At 37.8% G+C, this 19,505-nt stretch overlaps 2 protein-coding genes across 2 annotated transcripts; one reads left to right on the plus strand and one right to left on the minus strand.

Moving 5' to 3' along the window:
- Positions 1-3,862: 3,862 nt before the first annotated feature.
- Positions 3,863-8,158, minus strand: LOC116182330. The gene is made up of 2 exons (XM_031502859.1): positions 4,597-8,158; positions 3,863-4,531 (listed from the first exon to the last, which is right to left on the minus strand). Exons 1-2 carry the CDS (start codon positions 7,870-7,872, stop codon positions 4,460-4,462), a joined length of 3,348 nt encoding a protein of 1,115 aa, XP_031358719.1. The 5' UTR covers positions 7,873-8,158; the 3' UTR covers positions 3,863-4,459.
- Positions 8,159-8,597: 439 nt separating this feature from the next.
- On the plus strand, positions 8,598-10,098 carry LOC116182331. Its single transcript, XM_031502860.1, has 4 exons — positions 8,598-9,057; positions 9,143-9,220; positions 9,308-9,397; positions 9,456-10,098. The coding sequence occupies exons 1-4, from the start codon at positions 8,759-8,761 to the stop codon at positions 9,793-9,795; spliced, it is 807 nt and encodes a 268-aa protein (XP_031358720.1). The 5' UTR covers positions 8,598-8,758; the 3' UTR covers positions 9,796-10,098.
- The last annotated feature ends 9,407 nt before the right edge of the window (positions 10,099-19,505 follow it).

The following is a 19,505-nucleotide window of genomic DNA, read 5'->3' on the forward strand; positions in this document are numbered from 1 at the left end:
ATCCGTACGAAGCGATGCATTTAGATTTTAATGCAAACAAGTACATAACGGCATACCAAAACTACGTAAACTTTCGACGAGATTATTATGCCAAGGATGAGCAAGACGCTCTGTTTGACTATTTGTATTTTAAAAGTTGTCCAATCTTTGTGCTGGACTGTTCGAAACAAAACGAATCTCTGAAGCATTCGACTGTAGATGTTAAGCTGGAAATGGAGTCGATGGAGGCCTTCGAGGCGGGAACGGTTGCTTATTGTCTGATCCTGCACGACGCACTAGTTCAATACAATCCTCTGACCGGGGAAGTGAAAAAACTATAAGTTGTATTTTTTTAATGTATAAATAAAATGTAATGATGAAAATGTTCGTAGTTTTATTATAACCGCCTAAAATGAAGGTGGTGACGCAGGAGCATAAGCTGCCCATTCACAATCTAGATACTTTTATAACGCCAAATGTGAAGCGCAAAAAGCACGGCGAGTTACTTCCAAATAGCATAAGATGCTTAATCTGTGGACCTTCTAATTGCGGTAAAACAAATACGATGCTCAGTCTGCTTACTGAGCCCAACGGTCTACGCTTTAAACACGTGTACGTCTATTCTAAATCGCTGAATCAGGACAAATATAGGCTTTTGGGGGAAATTCTGAAGCCGATGAAGGATATTGGCTTCTTCACATTTAGCGAGAATGCTGACATTATGGAACCAAATGCGGCTAACTCTAATTCAGTTTTTATTTTTGACGATATCGCTTGTGAAAAACAGGATAACATTAGAGCGTACTTTTCAATGGGGAGGCATAACGCCGTCGACTGTTTCTACTTGGGTCAGACGTATTCTAAAATTCCTAAACAATTGATTCGAGACAATGCTAACTTAATTGTCTTATTCGAACAGGACGATTTGAATTTGCGACACATTTATGAAGATCACGTCGCTCCCATCATAACAATGCAGCTCTTCCGAGAGATGTGCTCGGAAAGTTGGCGAATTCCTTATGGCTTTATGGTGATAAATAAGGACGCGGATGTGCCAAACGGTCGTTTCAGGAAGGGTTTCGATCACTATATAATACCATGAGAACGTGTTTATTATTCAGTTGGAAATAAACAGCTATCAAGACAACAGCTTCCAAAAATAAACAGCTTTCAAATAAACAGCTTATTGAGAAACAGACCCCTGTTCCATTGTATCTGTTCCCTTGTTTTTTATCTGTTTACCTGTTCTGTTGATCATGGATAATAAGGAGATGGCCTTGAAACGGCGAATAGTTCAGGCTCGTAAAGCGATACAGCAAAAGTACAATCGTCTCAAAACGGATCGTTTTATTAAAGAAGTGGAGTTTGTACGAACGTATAAACCACTAATTCAACCGCTTTCCCAGATCGTAAAGAAAATCGAACCGCTGTCATCATCATCATCGGTTATTGAGACGAAAAAGGAGGAGCCAGAGGACGAAGTATTTACATCACCTCCTAAAAAACCTCAATCTCCTGCAAAAAGAAAGTCACCACAACAACGTACGACCCCTGCGATACCTTATTACTCGCGACTGAGACGAAGGCCCTCTTCCCTTACCGAGATCAGTCCGCTGGCTAGACTTCCCTACTTTCAAAAATATCCGCCTACCGATATTAGCCCCATGGTTAGACCTTTTCACCCCACGGCTACTCCTTCATTGAGACAGCAGCCATCATTTCTACAGAGTACAGTAATAGGAGAGCATCAACCGGAGGAAGAAGAAGAAGAAGAGTCCTCTATCGCATCATCATCATCTGTATCATTACTTGATACGCAAGCTTCGCGAGAATTTTTGGAGCAATACAACCACCTACCGCGTATATACGTCGAGCGCATGATAAGAGATACGATTAATGCAATTGACACGACCTTTGGAATTCATTATAATGTTGAGACGGATAAGTGGACAATGGGCAACACACCGGTGATGATTAATGGTGACGATTTGATGATTAACGGCGTTCGATATAAGGGTACAGCAGGCCTATACGAACTTATCATTATGAATGAGCCGGATGAATCGCTAGTATCCAATCAGGATAGAAGTAACTATAAGCAGATAATAATAGCAACTCATGTCGCACGACGCAATTACGATCCAACCGAACAGATTCGGGGCAATAAGAGCAAAAAGTATACGCTCATAATAAAGCCTCTATTAAAGGAGGAGGAAGATGCGAAGAGGGGGCGTGCGAAATCGGGCAGTGGAATTACTCTATTCAAGGAACTCGACCGGCCCATCGAATACAAATACTGGAATAGCGTTCATGAACTGATAAGGGACTTAGAGGTTTTATGGGGCGAAAAAATGGCAGGAAACACTGGACTAAATAATGACATAATATCAATCGTTGAAGAGCTGTACGAGGATGGTTACATACAAAAGCCCACGCAGCGATTTTTATGTCAACTAGTATAAATACTCCTTTTCCCTCGTTTCGGTTACATTCACCATGGATAAATTCGGACGATCGCATACCCATGCTCAATTTGGAAAACTGCTAAAGACAAAATTTTCCATTACTGATGATACTATAAATGTGGAACGTAAGAGACTAAGTAATGTTGAGGATCCTATTGACCGCCAGGATGCTCTAACCTTACAACATTATCTATCAACAAGGCTGGATCTGAATGGAAATCGGTTGATGAATGTGGCCGATCCAGTAGACGATGGCGATGCCATAAATAAAGGATACTTTATATATAATATGCAGATCGCCAAAGCACCTGTAGAAGGTCTTCGCAATTACGTGGAAGTACTAGAGAAAGAGTTGAAAGCGGTCAAAGAAACCTTGCATAACCTAATAGAGGATGCAGCAGGTCGTAAACGAGCTACATAAAGCGGCACGCAAAAACTTCCCACGTAGGCGTACCGTTATTAAAGGGTTTGATGATCTTTGGCAAGCAGATTTAGCAGAATTTATACCTTACGCTAAACAGAATAAAGGCTACAAATACATATTAGTAGTTATCGATTGTTTCTCGAAATATCTGTGGACGAGAGGATTGAAGACGAAAACGGGCGAAGAGGTGACAAAAGCTATACAGGATATTTTCAAAACTAGCAGGCGTAGACCACAAAATCTACAGACCGATGCCGGGAAGGAATTCTATAACAAACCATTCGCCAAATTGATGACCGAAGAACGCATTAATCACTATTCCACGTACAGCACAAAAAAAGCTGCCATAGCCGAGAGGGTAATAAGAAGTATAAAAACCCCCTTGTACCGACAGTTTAGTTTACGTGGAAAGTATGTATGGATCGATGCAATCGAATCAATCACGAGCGAGTACAATAATCGTATACATCGAACAACGGGTATGAAGCCTATCGAAGTAAAAGCAGACACACATCTGAACGCCTACAGCCACATCAAGCTCTTCAACAAGAGATATCGTTTTAATGTTGGCGATGTTGTTCGAATTAGTAAATTTAAATCCATATTTGCGAAGGGCTACACGCCCAACTGGTCCAGTGAACTATTCAAAATTGTAAAAGTACAAATAACCAATCCGGTTACTTATTTATTGGAAGACATGGAAGGTAAACCGGTATTGGGAGGATTTTACGAGCAAGAGTTGCAGAAAGCCATGTATTCAGATGTATATTTAGTTGAAAAGGTACTGAGACGCAAGAAAGACAAAGTGTACGTCAAGTGGTGGGGATTGGAGGAAAAATCTTGGATCGATAAAAATGATTTAGTGTAATAAAGTATTGTAATTCTATTTTTTTTATAAATAAAACACAAAAAACGATTTTTTGTTCTTTTATTTATTTACCATACAACATATTGCTTTTTTTTCGTAGTAAAACAATCTCTATTAATTATCTCTAATGTTTTTTCGTAATCGCTTAGCAGCGTTGAGGGCCAAATGCCACTATCAGGACCACATCTCCAACCAAGAAGGGCATTCTTATCTTGTGTGCCAATTTGAATGTTGTTCAGTAGCCACTCATAGATTTTTTTATGGCGAGCGTCTTGACGTGGGCTAAACTCATAGTTAATATTGGATTCTTTACAAATATCAATAAATATTTGCAATGCATTACAGTTTGCATATTCGGCAGCTGTACAAATGGCATCGTTAATAATGTACAAAATATCCTTATAAGTATTACTAATAACATTATCTACACTAGTCGCTCCTAAATCTACTATAAACATCTTAAAATATAATGGTACACTAGAAGCAGTAGTAGCAGCAGTAGGAAAACGATCCCCGTTTGCAAGTGCATAATGTTTCATTAAGTTGTCAAGCTCGATCTTTTTATGCAATAATAACTGAATAATTTCCTTGCACGCACTTTTCGATTTAGCGCACCAATTGAAGCAATCGTCAGGAATAACAATGTTTTGTAAAATTTTATTGATGAGGAAGTAGATGTCGATAGAGAAAGTAGTGGTGTTTAACACAACACGTTTCAAATGTTCAACATATGTTGCGTGGGACGCCCGACAGACATCTTTTTCTAATCGTCCGCTGCTCATCTTGACTATACACCTGAAAATACACAGAAGAAACAAATAAAAACACCGACAGAGCGAAGAGGATTGTGGAATTTATACCGATTCGTTGGCGTAGTGATATCCCCAAGGACGGGTATTGATACGGTCTAAACAGATTAGTCGTTTATCGTCGTGCGGGCTCAGTACCACTTTGTTTTGCTTGATGGTAAATACGGAATGTTCTTGCGATCTTATTAAATGCTGAGGTCGTTTCACGGTCGCGTCGTTAAAGAGACAATTTTTATAATCTTCTAAAGTTATCTCCCGAATACTGGCGGATGTTGCCCCTTTGGATTTTTTCAGTACCTTACCGTCTACATGGTAAGCGTACATCTTGGCTCGTAGCCCTACAAACTCCAACATTATCTTACCATTATTCTCGTCTTTCATCAGACCCGGGACTTTTTTGTTAAGGCGTGGAATGCCGAAAACGTTATCGGGGCTATAAGCTGATGTATCAAATTTATCGCAGTTGTCTTTTATGGATTGATAAATGTCGGGAACTGAAAAAGAATATATCAAACTGTCTGTGTCCGTGTACAAAAGCTTTGCCCGATCCTTGAACTCCTTCAAAATAAAATTGTAGTGAAAGCCATAAAGGAAAGTTTTAGAAACGTCTAAAACCGCTAAACCTGCGTAAATGGGTTTATTAAGCAACACCTCCAAACGGTTCATTTCAATGATCGCTATGTCCTTGTTGTCACCAAAAAGGGTACAACTGTTAAAATTTGGTTTGGAGATATAGGCACGGGCGCCGTAACGGCCTTCCCATGCCGTCACCAAATGTACATCTTTATATTTTCTGACGTTTTCCATCAATTTCCCAAACACGTTATTTACCATTTGCTTATAAAAGTTTATTTCAAAGTCATTTTGAGATTGTTGCCTCATTTGTGTATTAAGGTCGATATACTTTTTCAGCCAGGGCGATTGCCGAAAACGTAACACACGATTAATTTTAACAAGTCGCAATCCATGTTTTATATACAATTTTAAATTTCGATAGTGCAACACATAGTTTTGTTTTGGGTATAAAGTAAGCATTAATTTTTTTATTTTAGAAGCAGGGGGGGTCATGTGTTCGGGTGCCAGGGGTAGATCGGAGTGACTGGCGTGCAATTCCCTGGGATAATCAAGATCACAATCCAAAATGTATCCGATATCGTCATCATCAGGATGGTTTACAATATCTAACGTATCAAAATGATCTAAAAAGCAGAACTCTCCATACGGCAAAAATTCGCACATTGTAGCCCCATAAAGAGCATTGACGTCAAAATAAACTAAATAGATCGATTCAAGGTCGGGACGGTAGCCGTCTTTCATATATTTGTTGTTGGCCTTCGCGTATCTAGTGGAACATTGAGTGATGCCTCCTCTAATACCCTTCTCAACGAACATAACCTGATCGATGTCTGTTAGAAGTTCCAATTTAACCTCTGTAATTTTAAGCATGGCATCGAATGCTAATCCCGGAGCAGTGTAGTAATGTAGGGGATCGAGTTTGTAGGTTTGTAGGCAAGTGTAGCGAAAATTTTCAAATATATCGGCCAAAAGAAGCACGTCCGTTTTTAAATACAGGTCTGAGTATTGGCCAAGGGTTTGAATCGAAAACGAGTTCCATACATTTAAAGCGTGTCCATAATCTTCATCACTTACACCGTTGTTGGTCAAAAGACTAAAAAATCGATGTTGTGGTGGCATCTGAGTTTCATCTAACTTTTTCCAAGAGTCAATATATTCGTAGGGAAAAACACCCTTTCGCGTAAGCAAATTGAACTCCGTTTCGTTTCGACTTTGCGATCTTGTTATGGTTTTCCTATCATTTCCTAAGTAAGAAGATAATTTGTCTATGCTACTGCTCATGAACCTAAAGGAATCGATAAATCGAAAATTTACATGTGTACCCTCCACGTATTTAGTAAAAGAAATGTATTTTTCTTTATTTAAGGGTAAAAGTTTAATGGGTCCCGGTATACAGGTCGCTAGTTCACCGATAAGGAAATGTGCGTCGTACCCGCTGAGGTTATGAAACACCACAGGAATTACACGAGTATCTTGATAGTTTACGTTGCATTTTTGGTGGCTTGGACCGCGATATTTTGAAGTAAAATGGCAATGATCCCGGCAACGAATTTCATTTTCCAAAAATGGATGTTCACATATATGACATTGAGTGGCATTCTCGAAATCTTGGAGTTGAGCCGCGCTTAATTTTTCCATGGGTAGGGGATTATTAAATATGTTATCAGCCCAAATCGCAATGGTCCGTAGCTGATTAATAAACCAAGTTACACAATCCGGGCCTCTATACAATAAAAATTTAGATAAGGAGTCATCATAAGCACATTTTAGATAAAAAGCAATGCTAAAGGGTATATGCTTTTGAAACAGTTTAGTGTTTCTATTTTCATTGCAAAGGTCATCACATTTCATCAAAATGCTTTCAATATCAGCATAAATAGCAAACGGCACCTTTTCCTTATTAGAAAAGTGGGAAAACTGTAAAAAATTTTCATCGTAACTAGGCAATCTCACTGCACATTTATTTACCTGATGACAACGAACGGTGTGCTTATCCAAGAGCATATTAGAAGAGAAGTGGTTCAAGCAAATGTTACAAAAAAATTTTGAATGGCAATGATTTGACAATTGCGAGGACAATAAACGCGATAAATTTTTAATCCAGGCAAAATGGTAATTTGTACGATTAGCAGAACGATTAACGGTTGAATCAGACGACAACACCAATAAATTTATTGTCACGGTAGCGTTTTCGTGGTTCGTACTTAACATGAAAGGGAGTACGCTCCTCCTATCCAAACAATATAAATTAATTGCGAGGTTATTTAGTCGCTCAAATTTTTTTATGTCGGTCAGTTTAATGGGAAATTGAATAGATCTACGATTTAGCACTTCATCAAAATGAGGATAATTATAGGTTTTGTCGGCATTTGATAGCGCGGGGTACAAGGCCGAGACCACGGACCATAAGAAGCAATATTGATCATTATTCTTTACATTAATAATAGCTCTTTTAAGAGCGAGAAAACGAGGTAATTTGACATAAGTGGAGAACTTTCCTACTCTAATAGGGACATATTTATTTATGTTAACTTTTAAATAGAGAATTTGGCTCAAAGCCCACCCAGAATCACATTCTTCGAATGATCCAAGCTTCGTTTGCAATCTATCAATCACCTCAAACTCGTACCATTCTCTCAGATTGGTTCCAATATCTATGACGGAGTTTCTAGTTGCAAAAGTTTTTAAGTCAACATTAAGGTTTTGGGGATTAATAAAATCGCAAGCAAGTATCACGTTAACTTTTAACATTGAGCTCTTCAATAGCTCGCGCAATTTTCGTAGAACTATATCATAGGCACGATGTAAAAATATTAAGGGATCTTTGTCTCTTAAATTGACAATAATTCCAGTAAGAATTCTCCCTTGAAAAGAAGAATGTAGAGGATGCCATACGAGATTAGGGAAATGGGAGGTAGTAGCACCATCGGTTGCGGAAGCACTAATTCCACAACCCTCTTTTTTGGATACACTTCGTAATTTATGGTGTAACAGAGCCAAATAGAATTTAAGTATCCCTAAATTAGCTTCAAGCCTAATAGGGTTTTCATTGGGACTATCTAAATGAATCCTATTGGTAATTGCGTTTTCTACTATACTTATATTATTACGTAAGATCACAAGGTGTCTAGAGATTTCCGATTTGCTCTTTATTAATTTGACAGCGTGTCGTGTAAGTCGAACTATGTCACTGCTAAGGGACGCCACAGACGTAGTCGAAGCTGTCGACATACTTACACAAAAACTCAAAATTATCCAAGTGCAAGCAACGAGTAAGTTGGTATCAAATTGGTATCGATTCGCGATCACCGACACTGTACGGAATTGCTTGTGAGTACGAGCGTAGCACCAACCCAGTAACAACAACAAGATATGTATTCCGCACAAATCGGGAGACGCAATTATTTGAATTAACGACAATCGATTCCTTTTATATACAGCAACTGCTCATGATGAAGGACAAATGCAAGAGGTCAAACAACCTGAATAAATGCTACGTTGCATTTTGTTATCTCTTCCGGAGAAATTATGTGCTATCTCTCTCATTCCCATGAGTTCTGCAAACGTTCGCAAAAATTTTATAATAAATACTAGAAATAGTTGACGCAATTTATTCAGTTAACACGCGACCGCGATCATGTCTCTACCTCCTAAGAAAACGTCGAAAATTTCATTATCGATGAAAAAAAAGATCACAACCCCGAAAACTGTGCGATTTGCCCCACCAACAAAGAAAGCGCAAATCTTAAGTGATGTGGTAGTGGTGCAACCCTCAACAGCAACAACAAGTTGCCTGCATATAAAGCAGCAACCACCGCCGTTGCTACCGTTGAGATCCATGGCGGGGCCGAGCTTACCACCCCTATTAGATGATCAATATTCAATCATAACGATTCATTCCGATGACGAGTCTGGGGCGCGACAAACTGAAATACGGTAAAATACATTTTTTACATCTGCAATTATTATAGATCGAATTGATTCCTTCGTGTGAATACTATAATTTCATGTTTTATTACAGCGCGGTGACTATAGAGGATCATCAGTTGTCGCAGCTGATGGATGAGTTGGATGCTACTAGTACGGTGCAACAAAATCGGTAAATATTCTTCAGTTGTATTGCTATAGTAGAAGATCCCATGCAAATTAGTATGTAAGTATTAACGAGCGATTATATTTGTTGCAGAGTGTATCCGCCTCAAATTAGATCACCCTCGCCAACTCATCCACCACCAGCCGCATTGCTAACATCAAAGTGGCCCCAAAATGAACAAACGTAAGTTCAGTACAATATGTGAAATACATACTTCTAATGCTGTGTTCTTTTTATGCAGTACGACTTCGACGAGTATCGCCCTTACAAGGAGCCCTGGGGGTAAGAGCCTGGAAACCATGCTGCAGGTATACGGCGTGGGAAAACGACTAGAGGACGATGAAGATAATAATATCTTCATGGATTTCCCCACAGCAGCGACACCGAAGCAGGTAGCGCAGGCTACATATGCGCGCCTGCTAAAAATGGTGCCAATTTACGAACGCCGTATGCTTGAAGCTAGGGACACCACCCAGCGGCTCAGCGTGGAGTTGGCGGCTTCACGCGAAAATGAAGCAGCGATACAGGGGGAGGTGGAGTATATCAATAAGTTAATGACATTTTTAGTGAATAATTTGTAAATAGATAATAATAAAATTATAGTAATAAAGGGTTATAGTATATGTTCGTTGTCATTTCCATTCACACACACCAAAAGGGAAGATTGCTTAATTTTTTCAGCGTAGGTGAAAAACCTCGAAGAATATGTGGCAAAAGTTGCGCATGAGAAGTTAGAACAATTGTCTAACCATAAGGTGTAGTTATTGTAATTTGTATGTGTTAATTAACTACATACGTGTAATTAATAAAAAAGAGATGCAAAAGGAGTTGAAGTGGTTGCTAAATCGGAGAATCGCCGGGTTGGGTGGCTTGCGGGGCGTGGAGGAGGCACAAAAACCGCACTTGCTGCTCTTAAAATTCAAATTTTTCGTGGTTTCTTTTAACAAAAAAATATTTTTGTGACTAAATTCGGAAAGTGTATACTATCTGTCATCGAATGATATAAACAAACAGTGTAGAATTTGAGGAATTTCAGCCAAAAAGAGTAATTACAGTTATTTGTTAGGTGCGCTTGCATATGTGCGAAAAAAATGGATAAATTATTCCGCTATGGAGGGTTGCTTTTTCTAATAGGTACGTAGGAACTCATTTTCTGCTAATTGTTAAATTGGAAATTGTATTAAGACTGTAGGTACGTTATTGTTTCCCAATTTACAGGTCTTTTATTATAGATTCGCGCGCTCGAGATTGCAGGTTCATTACCGTCTTATCGCAGAAATTCTTGGAACTTTGACGATTTCCTTATTCTAATAAAAAATGCAGTTTATGTTCATATCGCGTATTTTAGCGAAATCAGTTTTAAACGAATCCCAATTTTAATGATTTGGTTAGCACACGCTCCCTAGTCGTAATGAAGCGATCAATACGGACAATGAACGATCGATACTATTTGGAAAATTTCATTCAGCTTTACATTCAGTAGAAATTGTAATAATACAGCAAATACGGTACACGAAACTATTTCCTATTACGTTGCTATTGAAAAATATTTCGTTTTCGATGCATTCACGATACTTTTAAATCTGTCAAGCGAATTGTGATTCCAAATAAATAATTATTTTACGTATTATGAAGCTCGATTACAGTTATTTGTTAGGTATACGCTTGCATGTTTTGCGAAAATGTTCCGCTTCAAAATGAGCGGTGCATACTTATTTTTTGCTAATGGATAAATTGAGAATTGCATTATTACTGTACATATTCTTTCCCAATTTGCAGGTGATAAGTTCTATTTTAGAATCTCGCGCGCGCTCGTGTTCAGTAACCTCTAATCGCAGAAAGAATTTCCACTTTCCTGGGAACTTTGTCGACTTCCTTATTCTAATAAACTAGCAGTTTTAATGTTGACATGGCGTATTTCGCGAAATCAGCCTATCGGTATTATAAAGTTTTAAACGAATGGTATTTAACCTTAATTATTCTTTTGGTTAATTTACCAAAGGGACAAACACACACGCAGCCCAGTTTGCACTCATGGAGCAATCAAAACGGCTCGAAAAAAATTCATACAGCTACAGAAATTGTAAGCAAATACGGTGCACCACATTATTGCTAATTTTGTTGCCCTTGAAAGAATTGTTTTAGTTTTTTAACGCATTTCCAATACTTCGATTGTTTCAATTAATATTGATTTTACTTATAGTGCGATCGATAAATAATAATCGATACCTCTAAACATTCTCTCTGCTGAGTTGAGAAATATACCTACTACATTTTAAAGAGAAATTCTAAGAATAAAACCATTTCAACGCTGCCGACCACTCTTTATTAATTACTTCATTATAAAAAATATATACGAGGAAAACCTGCCCATTTGTGGCTGGATTCCTTCTCCTCCTCCTGCTAACTAAGTTGGACCGATTTTAGTTTGCGCTGCACTCCAAAAACTTCCAAATCCCATTTAAGCTTTTTTATTTCTCCCAGCAAATTTTCTAGCCGTTTTCGCCTCTCATGTGCCTTGAGTGTTATGTTAACTGATGTATGTCTTTTTATAATTACTTTTGTCATCTTGCTCGTCGTTCGAATGAAGTAAACTTCATCCAGGCGAGCACTTTATATATGTTCATTAGCCAAACTACGAACCTATCCTGTTAACAAACCTTAACACTTAATAATCAAAAGCCCATTAGTTGTGCAAGTGCAATAATCTTTAAACCACAATAAAGGTTAATGCCATATTGAGGTTAATACACTTTAAGCAGCACGAGTTTAAACGACACGACACGAAGGTTAATACACTTTAAGCACAAGTTTACCGACCCGAAACGAAGGCAATGCCCTTTTAGTAATCTCAAGGTCATATTTAGAAACGGCTATAACATACTACAATATAAAAATTTGTTAGTCAAATCTGATTTCGTTATATGCTTTATTTAAATATTCTCGCATATGATGGTAGAACCTCAGAAAATCCTGTTCTTGAAGCGATTCCAAGATAGTTTCAAGTGCTTCTAGCACATTATCGCCTGTACGTGGCTTTGGTCGAAGATGACTTTATCATTGAAAAAACTTCTTCTATCGGGTTAAGTTGAGGGGAGTAAGGAGGTAAATATCTGTGCCTAACATTATTTTCCCTAAAGAAGTTAGAGACATCATTGGTATGATGGATGCGGGCATTGTCCATAATTATAATATCGTCTTCTATTTGAGGCAAAACAACAGTTTCAAGAAAAGTTTTGTAATAGTTAGAGTTAATAGCTCCAACTCTTGTAAAAAATCCAACAATTTTACTTGCACCAATTGCAAGTAAAAGTGAGATGTTGGTACCTCTATTTCCAGGAACTTCTACTGACGGTGTGATTCCTGGGGGAGTATACCCATATAAAGGCCCTAAATGTAGGTTAAATCCTGATTCATCAATAAAAATCATGTTATCATCATTCACGGCTGCCATTGCGGTGGCATACATTTTTCTAGCTTGAATATTCGCCCGCGAATTTCGTTCATGTGGAATTTTCTTTGCTCTTTTTTTCTTGTATGAATGCTGTTTTAGCACTTTTGCAACTTTATTGCGATTGCATTTCAAATGTCCTGGAAGTCTTTCTATAATCTGCTGAATGGTCAATGTACATTCTTGCACCAGTATATTCTCTATAGCGTCCCATAACTCTCCATTGTTGTTTGGTTTTCTTCCTTTCTTGTTTAGTTCAAAATTTCGCAGAGGTCCATCAACAAATTCGGACCTAGTGTGGGAAATGAATTTCTGCGCTGAACGAAGACTTTCACCAGTGGCTTCCATAATATCTTTTGCACTTCTGCCACTAGCATAAAGTTTTCTAGCAACATCAAGTTTTTCTTCAGTAAAACAAACATATCTTCGTGGCATTTTCACAATTTCACAAATAATTCATGAACTGTCATGTACCTTACATGCGCGCGCGTGTGCTGTTTTACATAAGCTACATACTAGATTTTATTATAAACGCATTTATTTGGATGCATTATGCAAAAATTATGGTGCAAGCTGCAATTAATAAAATGCATCGCGCATAAAATTAATGGCGTTCTGCAATTATTTTCGTGCATTGTGCATTTATTTTTTAGCACAACACATTTTATGTGATGCATTGCGCATTATTTACGATGCAGTGCGCAAACGTTTTGAAGCACAGCGCATTATATTGCTTGCTTATCTGTAATTAAAAAGTAATTAGCAAAAACTACAGGAAACTTTAGAATTAATATGTCTTAAGTTGGCAACACCATTTACGTTGACAAATTTTAAGTTGGCAGCGTAGATAAACACAACACTGACATTCGGAAACTTAAATTCCGTGAATGTGTAATTTTTTACTCGTAGATAAATTTATTTATGGTGGATGTGTAAACTGCTGATTTGGAATGTATTAAGTTCTTCGTGTACCAAAAATCAAGGAAAACACATAAATTTTACGTAATTTGATTTCACATCTGATGATTTGACGTTGACGTCTTAGCGAACTGCCAACTTAGAGATGAAAAGTTACCAAAAACAATGTTACAATGGAACTCATTGAAACACTGTTTTTGCCGAAAACAGTTGCACAAAATTCTCATTGTAACACCGAAATAGAAAAAAATACTTTCTCATTGCCCCTTTTTGAGCACCGTTGGAAGATTCTTAATACAACGTTTTGTTTCGGAGAAATGATCACAAACTATACTATTTTAAATGTCCCGTGACAAAAGTACACACTGTATTTAGTAGCACTTTTTATTACGAATACAACTATGTACGTCACACAAATAAAAACAAAAGTTGGAAATTGTTGGTTTCAACAGGATGGTGCATCTACGTACAACTTAATCGTACAAGTATACGTATCTAAAATTTTTTCTATTTTCCAGGAATTTATCCGATAGGTATGCTCGCAAGGTATGCGCGGGTGCTGTCTTGTAGAGTTTAAAAAGTGGCAATGAGAAAGTGTCTTTTGTCTTTCTTGTTGTATCTGTTCAAATAACACCAGCAAAAAATAAACATTAAATCGGCAAGTTTCGGTTTTTCTATCATATCTTCGGAAGTAATTGGAACTTTTTTGTTTTCTCTAAAGCACGATAATAATGGTTTAATTGCGCATCTTTTCTCTAATTTGACCATCATCGTATCTTCTATAGTTTCGATCTCCATGATAGACATCCTTATCTTGGACACTCTTTCCAAGAGAGAGAAAGCCCGTACCAATGAGTACCTCGTCGTATCTACTGTAGTTTATAGTAAATCTTGAATTACTTCTTACACCTTTGGTAAATTTAATCCCTTTATGGCTTAATTGTATGTTGGGTCGTTAGACGTTAAAAGGAATTGTAGTCATGGTAAACCTTGCCCTTTTTATAAATAGAATTTGCGGACATGTTTTTAAAGCAGTTGCAGATGTAGGGTAGGTAGGTACGAATTTATATTTTATATCTTGACGATTATTTTCATAAATTAATTAGGCTATTTTTTGCTTTCATTTTTAAGAAAAGAGTTTTTTATTTGCTTGCCTTTAGAGCGTCACATGTTACGATAACGCATCTAATCTGGTGCTATGTATATATATATATATATATATATATATATATATATATATATATATATATATATATATGTTGTGAGACCTAACCTTCACTTCTGGGAATCCCACGATTTACCTCTAGCTAGCTCAGTTGTAATTAAAATGAAAACAAAATTTTTATCCGCATCTCAAGGTCCAGCTGGATTCTGCCACCCTACAGCATTCCAACAATGACATAAATAGGTGGCTTAACCAAATCCTTAAATTCCAATATGAAACTTTACCCCCAGATTTAATCAACTTGAAACAAAGTAAGAGACGCCGACAATTACCTCTCCTTGACTCTAATAAACAAAACCTGGATTGCAATGACTGGTTTAATTTCAAACAAAAAATTGCGTAAATTTCTGTTTTACAAATTGTTACAATTTTAAACAGATAAATGACACACACAAAAAAAAAACAAATTACTCAAACATTACAAAAAAAAACAAGACAAAACAAACCACTAATTACTACTTACTTTTAAAATTAGTCCGAGTAACGTACTCCGATAAAAAGAGGTATCCGTACACAATCACGCAAACCAAACACTCAAACACCGACGTCTTCTCTCTTCGGGTACCCACAAATTCAAAACTTCCGTGTTTCCGCAAAATAAAAAAAAAACAGGACGGCGACAAACTTCTTAAACTTCTCAATAATTCTTCTTAAAACGGCAGACACAAAATTCTAATTAAACCTGGATCCACTACGCAAGAAACTTCCACAAAATTCAAAAAAAAAACGTAACCGAAGAAGCGCCGGTTGGCTTTGTAACGACCAAAAAGCCCCGCTCTCTTCAAAAATTTTCTATTTAAGCCAAAAGCCCTTCTCCTTTCTTCAACATCCCGCCCGCCAATCACGCGAAGCGTCGATTTTTCAACTTCTTGCTAAACGGCACGTACGCCCGGCAATTCTGCGAAGAACCTTATCTCTACTTCGCGCTATACCTCGTTAACGGCAAATAAAATTTAAAAAGAAATTTACATCGAAAAAAATTCTAGGAATAAAATAAAAACAGAACACTTCTAAGAAATTGAACCAAAACTATAACATGAAATTTACGCAATCCTGTGTCTCAAATTATTAATAACCCCCCCGGTTAATTAATTGAACTAAACAAAATTGTCACATCCAGACGCTCTATAATTTCTTTCAAGTTACAACTAAAACAAAATAACACAACAATATATATTGTTGTGATACCTTCCTAAGACTGAAACTACCCACACAACTTACCCTTGCTAGCTCAATCTCACAAAAACTCTTTAAAACACAAATCTCAGGGCCCGTAAAATGAGTCCGACTACCCCTTTTTTCCGTCCGGACAAGGGGTAGCAACCTCGCCAGGTCGGTGGCTAATCCCTTAAATTCCAAATAAAATAATCCCTTGTTAACTGACTTCTGGAATGAAATTTAAGTCCCACCGATGATCCAAATCTTTTTACGTTACCAAACTCGTTTCACACTCGGGATAAAAAAAGAAAACTTAAAATTTGAGAAACTCGAATCCTTGACCTTTACTTAGACACACACAAATAATAAATGACAAACAAAAAAAAAATAAAAATTTTACAAAGCTAAATTTACAAAATCTGAAAAAAAATAATTTACACAAATTGAAACACAAAACCGTCTCAGACGGCGATTCTAACAATTAAATTAAAACAAAAATGACAGTACTCACGGTGCTAATCCTTTTTACAAATGCACAAACTACCGATGCACACAAAAACACAAACACAGCCCCAGGTATGTGTTGACACAGCTACTCTAACAGCTCCTCGGCGATGCTGGCGTTAAACAAACGTTCCGCCTACTCCAGATGATGTAAAATACAACGCAAACGAACTTTTGCTGCTAAAATGGCATTATTGTACCGCTCGTTTCTCTTCAACAAACTCCGAGACAAACTCCTTCCCAAAGACCTTCTTAAAACTCCTCGATGCCGGCGTAATCCACACGTTCCCGGACTTTCAAATAACAATAGACGAAGAATAAACTGGCGTAACTTTAGCAAACGCCGCTACAATAAACTTTCCAAAAATCTTCACATAGACAAACGTAGGCTTCGCGAAACGGTACAATAAGCGTCTTCTCTTCGCTGTTCAAAACCATTTACACCCCAGTATCGTCAAATCTCGGTGCGACGCTTTTCCATGAAAAATTCGAATTTCGGGGCCGATAAAACTTAACGGTCGACTCCGCGGACCAATACCATAATTGCATAAATAAAACTATTATCGATCGTAAATCAACTTAGACTGGCACTTTTACGAGTTTTAACACGCCAAAATTCCTATGAAATTCGCTCTTAAATAACTAAAAGTTTCCTTATCTAAAGTAACACTTGTGCAAAGCGCGTGCACTCTGCTAACTTCCACGAATTTAACAATAACAAGACAAAATTTATTACATTTAAAATTTACTAATTACGGATTCGATTTTCCCAGACTTAAGTTTCTTAATTAACTCCGGCCGAGCATTAATTGAACTAACAACTAACAACGATTCTCTGCATAAAAATGGGAAATAAACTTCTTTCCAGAGTAAATAAAGAGACAGGACGAATACAATTTTATTTACTTACATAAAAACTTTGGAATATCTTGGGTTTCACCGCGTGCGACGTCTTCAAAAAGTGCAGTAGGGAACCCTCTCATGCAGTTCCGATGCCAGTAGGTTATTTTTGTTATCATAAGTAAATTCCCTGACCCCAAAAACATAACTCTAAGACACCTTACACGACCCGGTGTGCCTTAGAAATATAATTCGATTAAAAGTCTGTAATTTTCTAAAAATGGCGGCTTTTCACGGACTTCCTGTATCCGGATTACATTTCTGGCGCTACCATTGGATTCCTCGGGTTAAAATCATACGAAATCGACACCCAGATCTCGTCTCTAGGCCATATTTAGTTTTTAAAAAAATGTTACAATAAATCACCCCCACCCCCTCTAAAATCTACCCACACGGAAAATGTCAAGTGTTCTTCGGGCCAAATCGTCTAAGTGGCTCTAAGGAACAGCTGTACCAAGTGGCACCTTGGAGAAAATGCAGTATCTTTTGGTATACCGCTAGTACGATACCCACCGAGGCACGTGGCGCAGTGGTCGCGCTCACCGATGCTATTCGGGAGGTTGTGGGTTCGAATCCCGCTGCCGACTGCTCTGTCTGGGGTTTTGTCAGGGGGTTTTCCTCAGACATACGTAGCTTCATAATGCTAGCATTATGTTGAAATCTACGAGGCGAATGCTGGAGCAGTACTCTCCCCCTCAGCACCCTAACTCCGTTCCTTCCGTTCCCATCCCTAACTTTACCCATCCTTACAATCCCGTTCTCTGGCTGAAGAGGGCCAGGAAGCCCTGAGCAGCCCGCCTCCGGTATCCCTGTAGTCAGGGGTGCCGGAGGAATGAAACACGTTGGCCTTTTTCCTTTTTAGTACTATACCCAAAGTTTCGTCGCATTCGGATGAACGGTTTAGGCAAGCATAAGGGACATTCATACGTACCGACATACGGAAATTTTTTTATTACATAGAAACCTTCCCGGACATACGTTCAACTATTCCCCAAAGTTTTATCGCAATCGGATGAATGGTTTAGACAGGCAAACAGTCATTTTTATTTATATAGATTGGCCACATCCTGACATTGGTTGCCCCCCCAATTTCTCGTTGGATATCATTGAGCGATGCAGTTGGATTTGCAGCAAAATACGCCAGTACTATTATTTCTTGTTCTTCAGAGTCTACCACAGGCTTCCTTTTTTGTATTTTTGTTTGCAAGATACCGTTATTCCTGAAATTTTGTAGTAATTTTGCGAATTAGCCTCTGTGGGTTGCGCCTTGTCAGGGTATCTTTCGGAAAAAAGACGACAAGTCCTGGCAGCTATTCGGCTACATTCACCGTGTACTAATATTAAATTCAAAAAATCTTCATTAGTGTAACCCAAAGAGAGCCATTATTGACGAGAAGACAGAAGTATAAGTTCAAGCAGCGAAAATTTGACGTTTAAACGTTATCATAATAAAAACAAAAAAATAACATCAAGCGACATCATTTTTTTATCAATTTTCCACAAGAAGTAACTAAAACATGGAATATCTCGGAAACCGTGTGAAACAGCTTTTGACATTTTGTATCAAATTAAAGATCTGGGAAAAAGGAAAACAAGGGTGAGGAATGAACCTCGCAAAAGAGGATAGGAACGAGATAGCTGGTAATTATTTACTTACATAATGTACATAATAATGCAGGTGCCCACGTATCCATCTGTATCATACATTTTTTAACCTTCCTTTACCCGTTCACGGCATCGGACCGATCTAAAATTCAATTCTGCGTAAGTACTTACGACATACGTGGATATGCAGTGTTCACTCCTCTATGTATCTATTGAGTGCACCACCTGCTGTAGACTAGTACATACTAGAAACAAATTGATCACAAGGATATAACGAGCGATCAAAAATGAGTTTCTGTCTGTGAAAAACCGACTAAGAATTGTTTTTTGACGGAGTTATCAAATGGGCGCGATTTTTTAAAATATTTTTTTAAGAGCTACTATCAACGTTTTCATTTGGTGTATAACTTATTTTCTCAAAAAACAACCTTTCAGAATTGATGCCGCAAGAAGTACCCGCAGCGCCTTAAGTCATACGACCTGAGGCGGCAGACGATCGATTTTAGCATACTCTGATAGGGCAAAATGGA

The sequence above is a fragment of the Photinus pyralis genome, unplaced genomic scaffold, assembly GCF_008802855.1.
Source record: "Photinus pyralis isolate 1611_PpyrPB1 unplaced genomic scaffold, Ppyr1.3 Ppyr1.4_unclustered_Scaffold4743, whole genome shotgun sequence".
NCBI lineage: Eukaryota > Metazoa > Arthropoda > Insecta > Coleoptera > Lampyridae > Photinus > Photinus pyralis.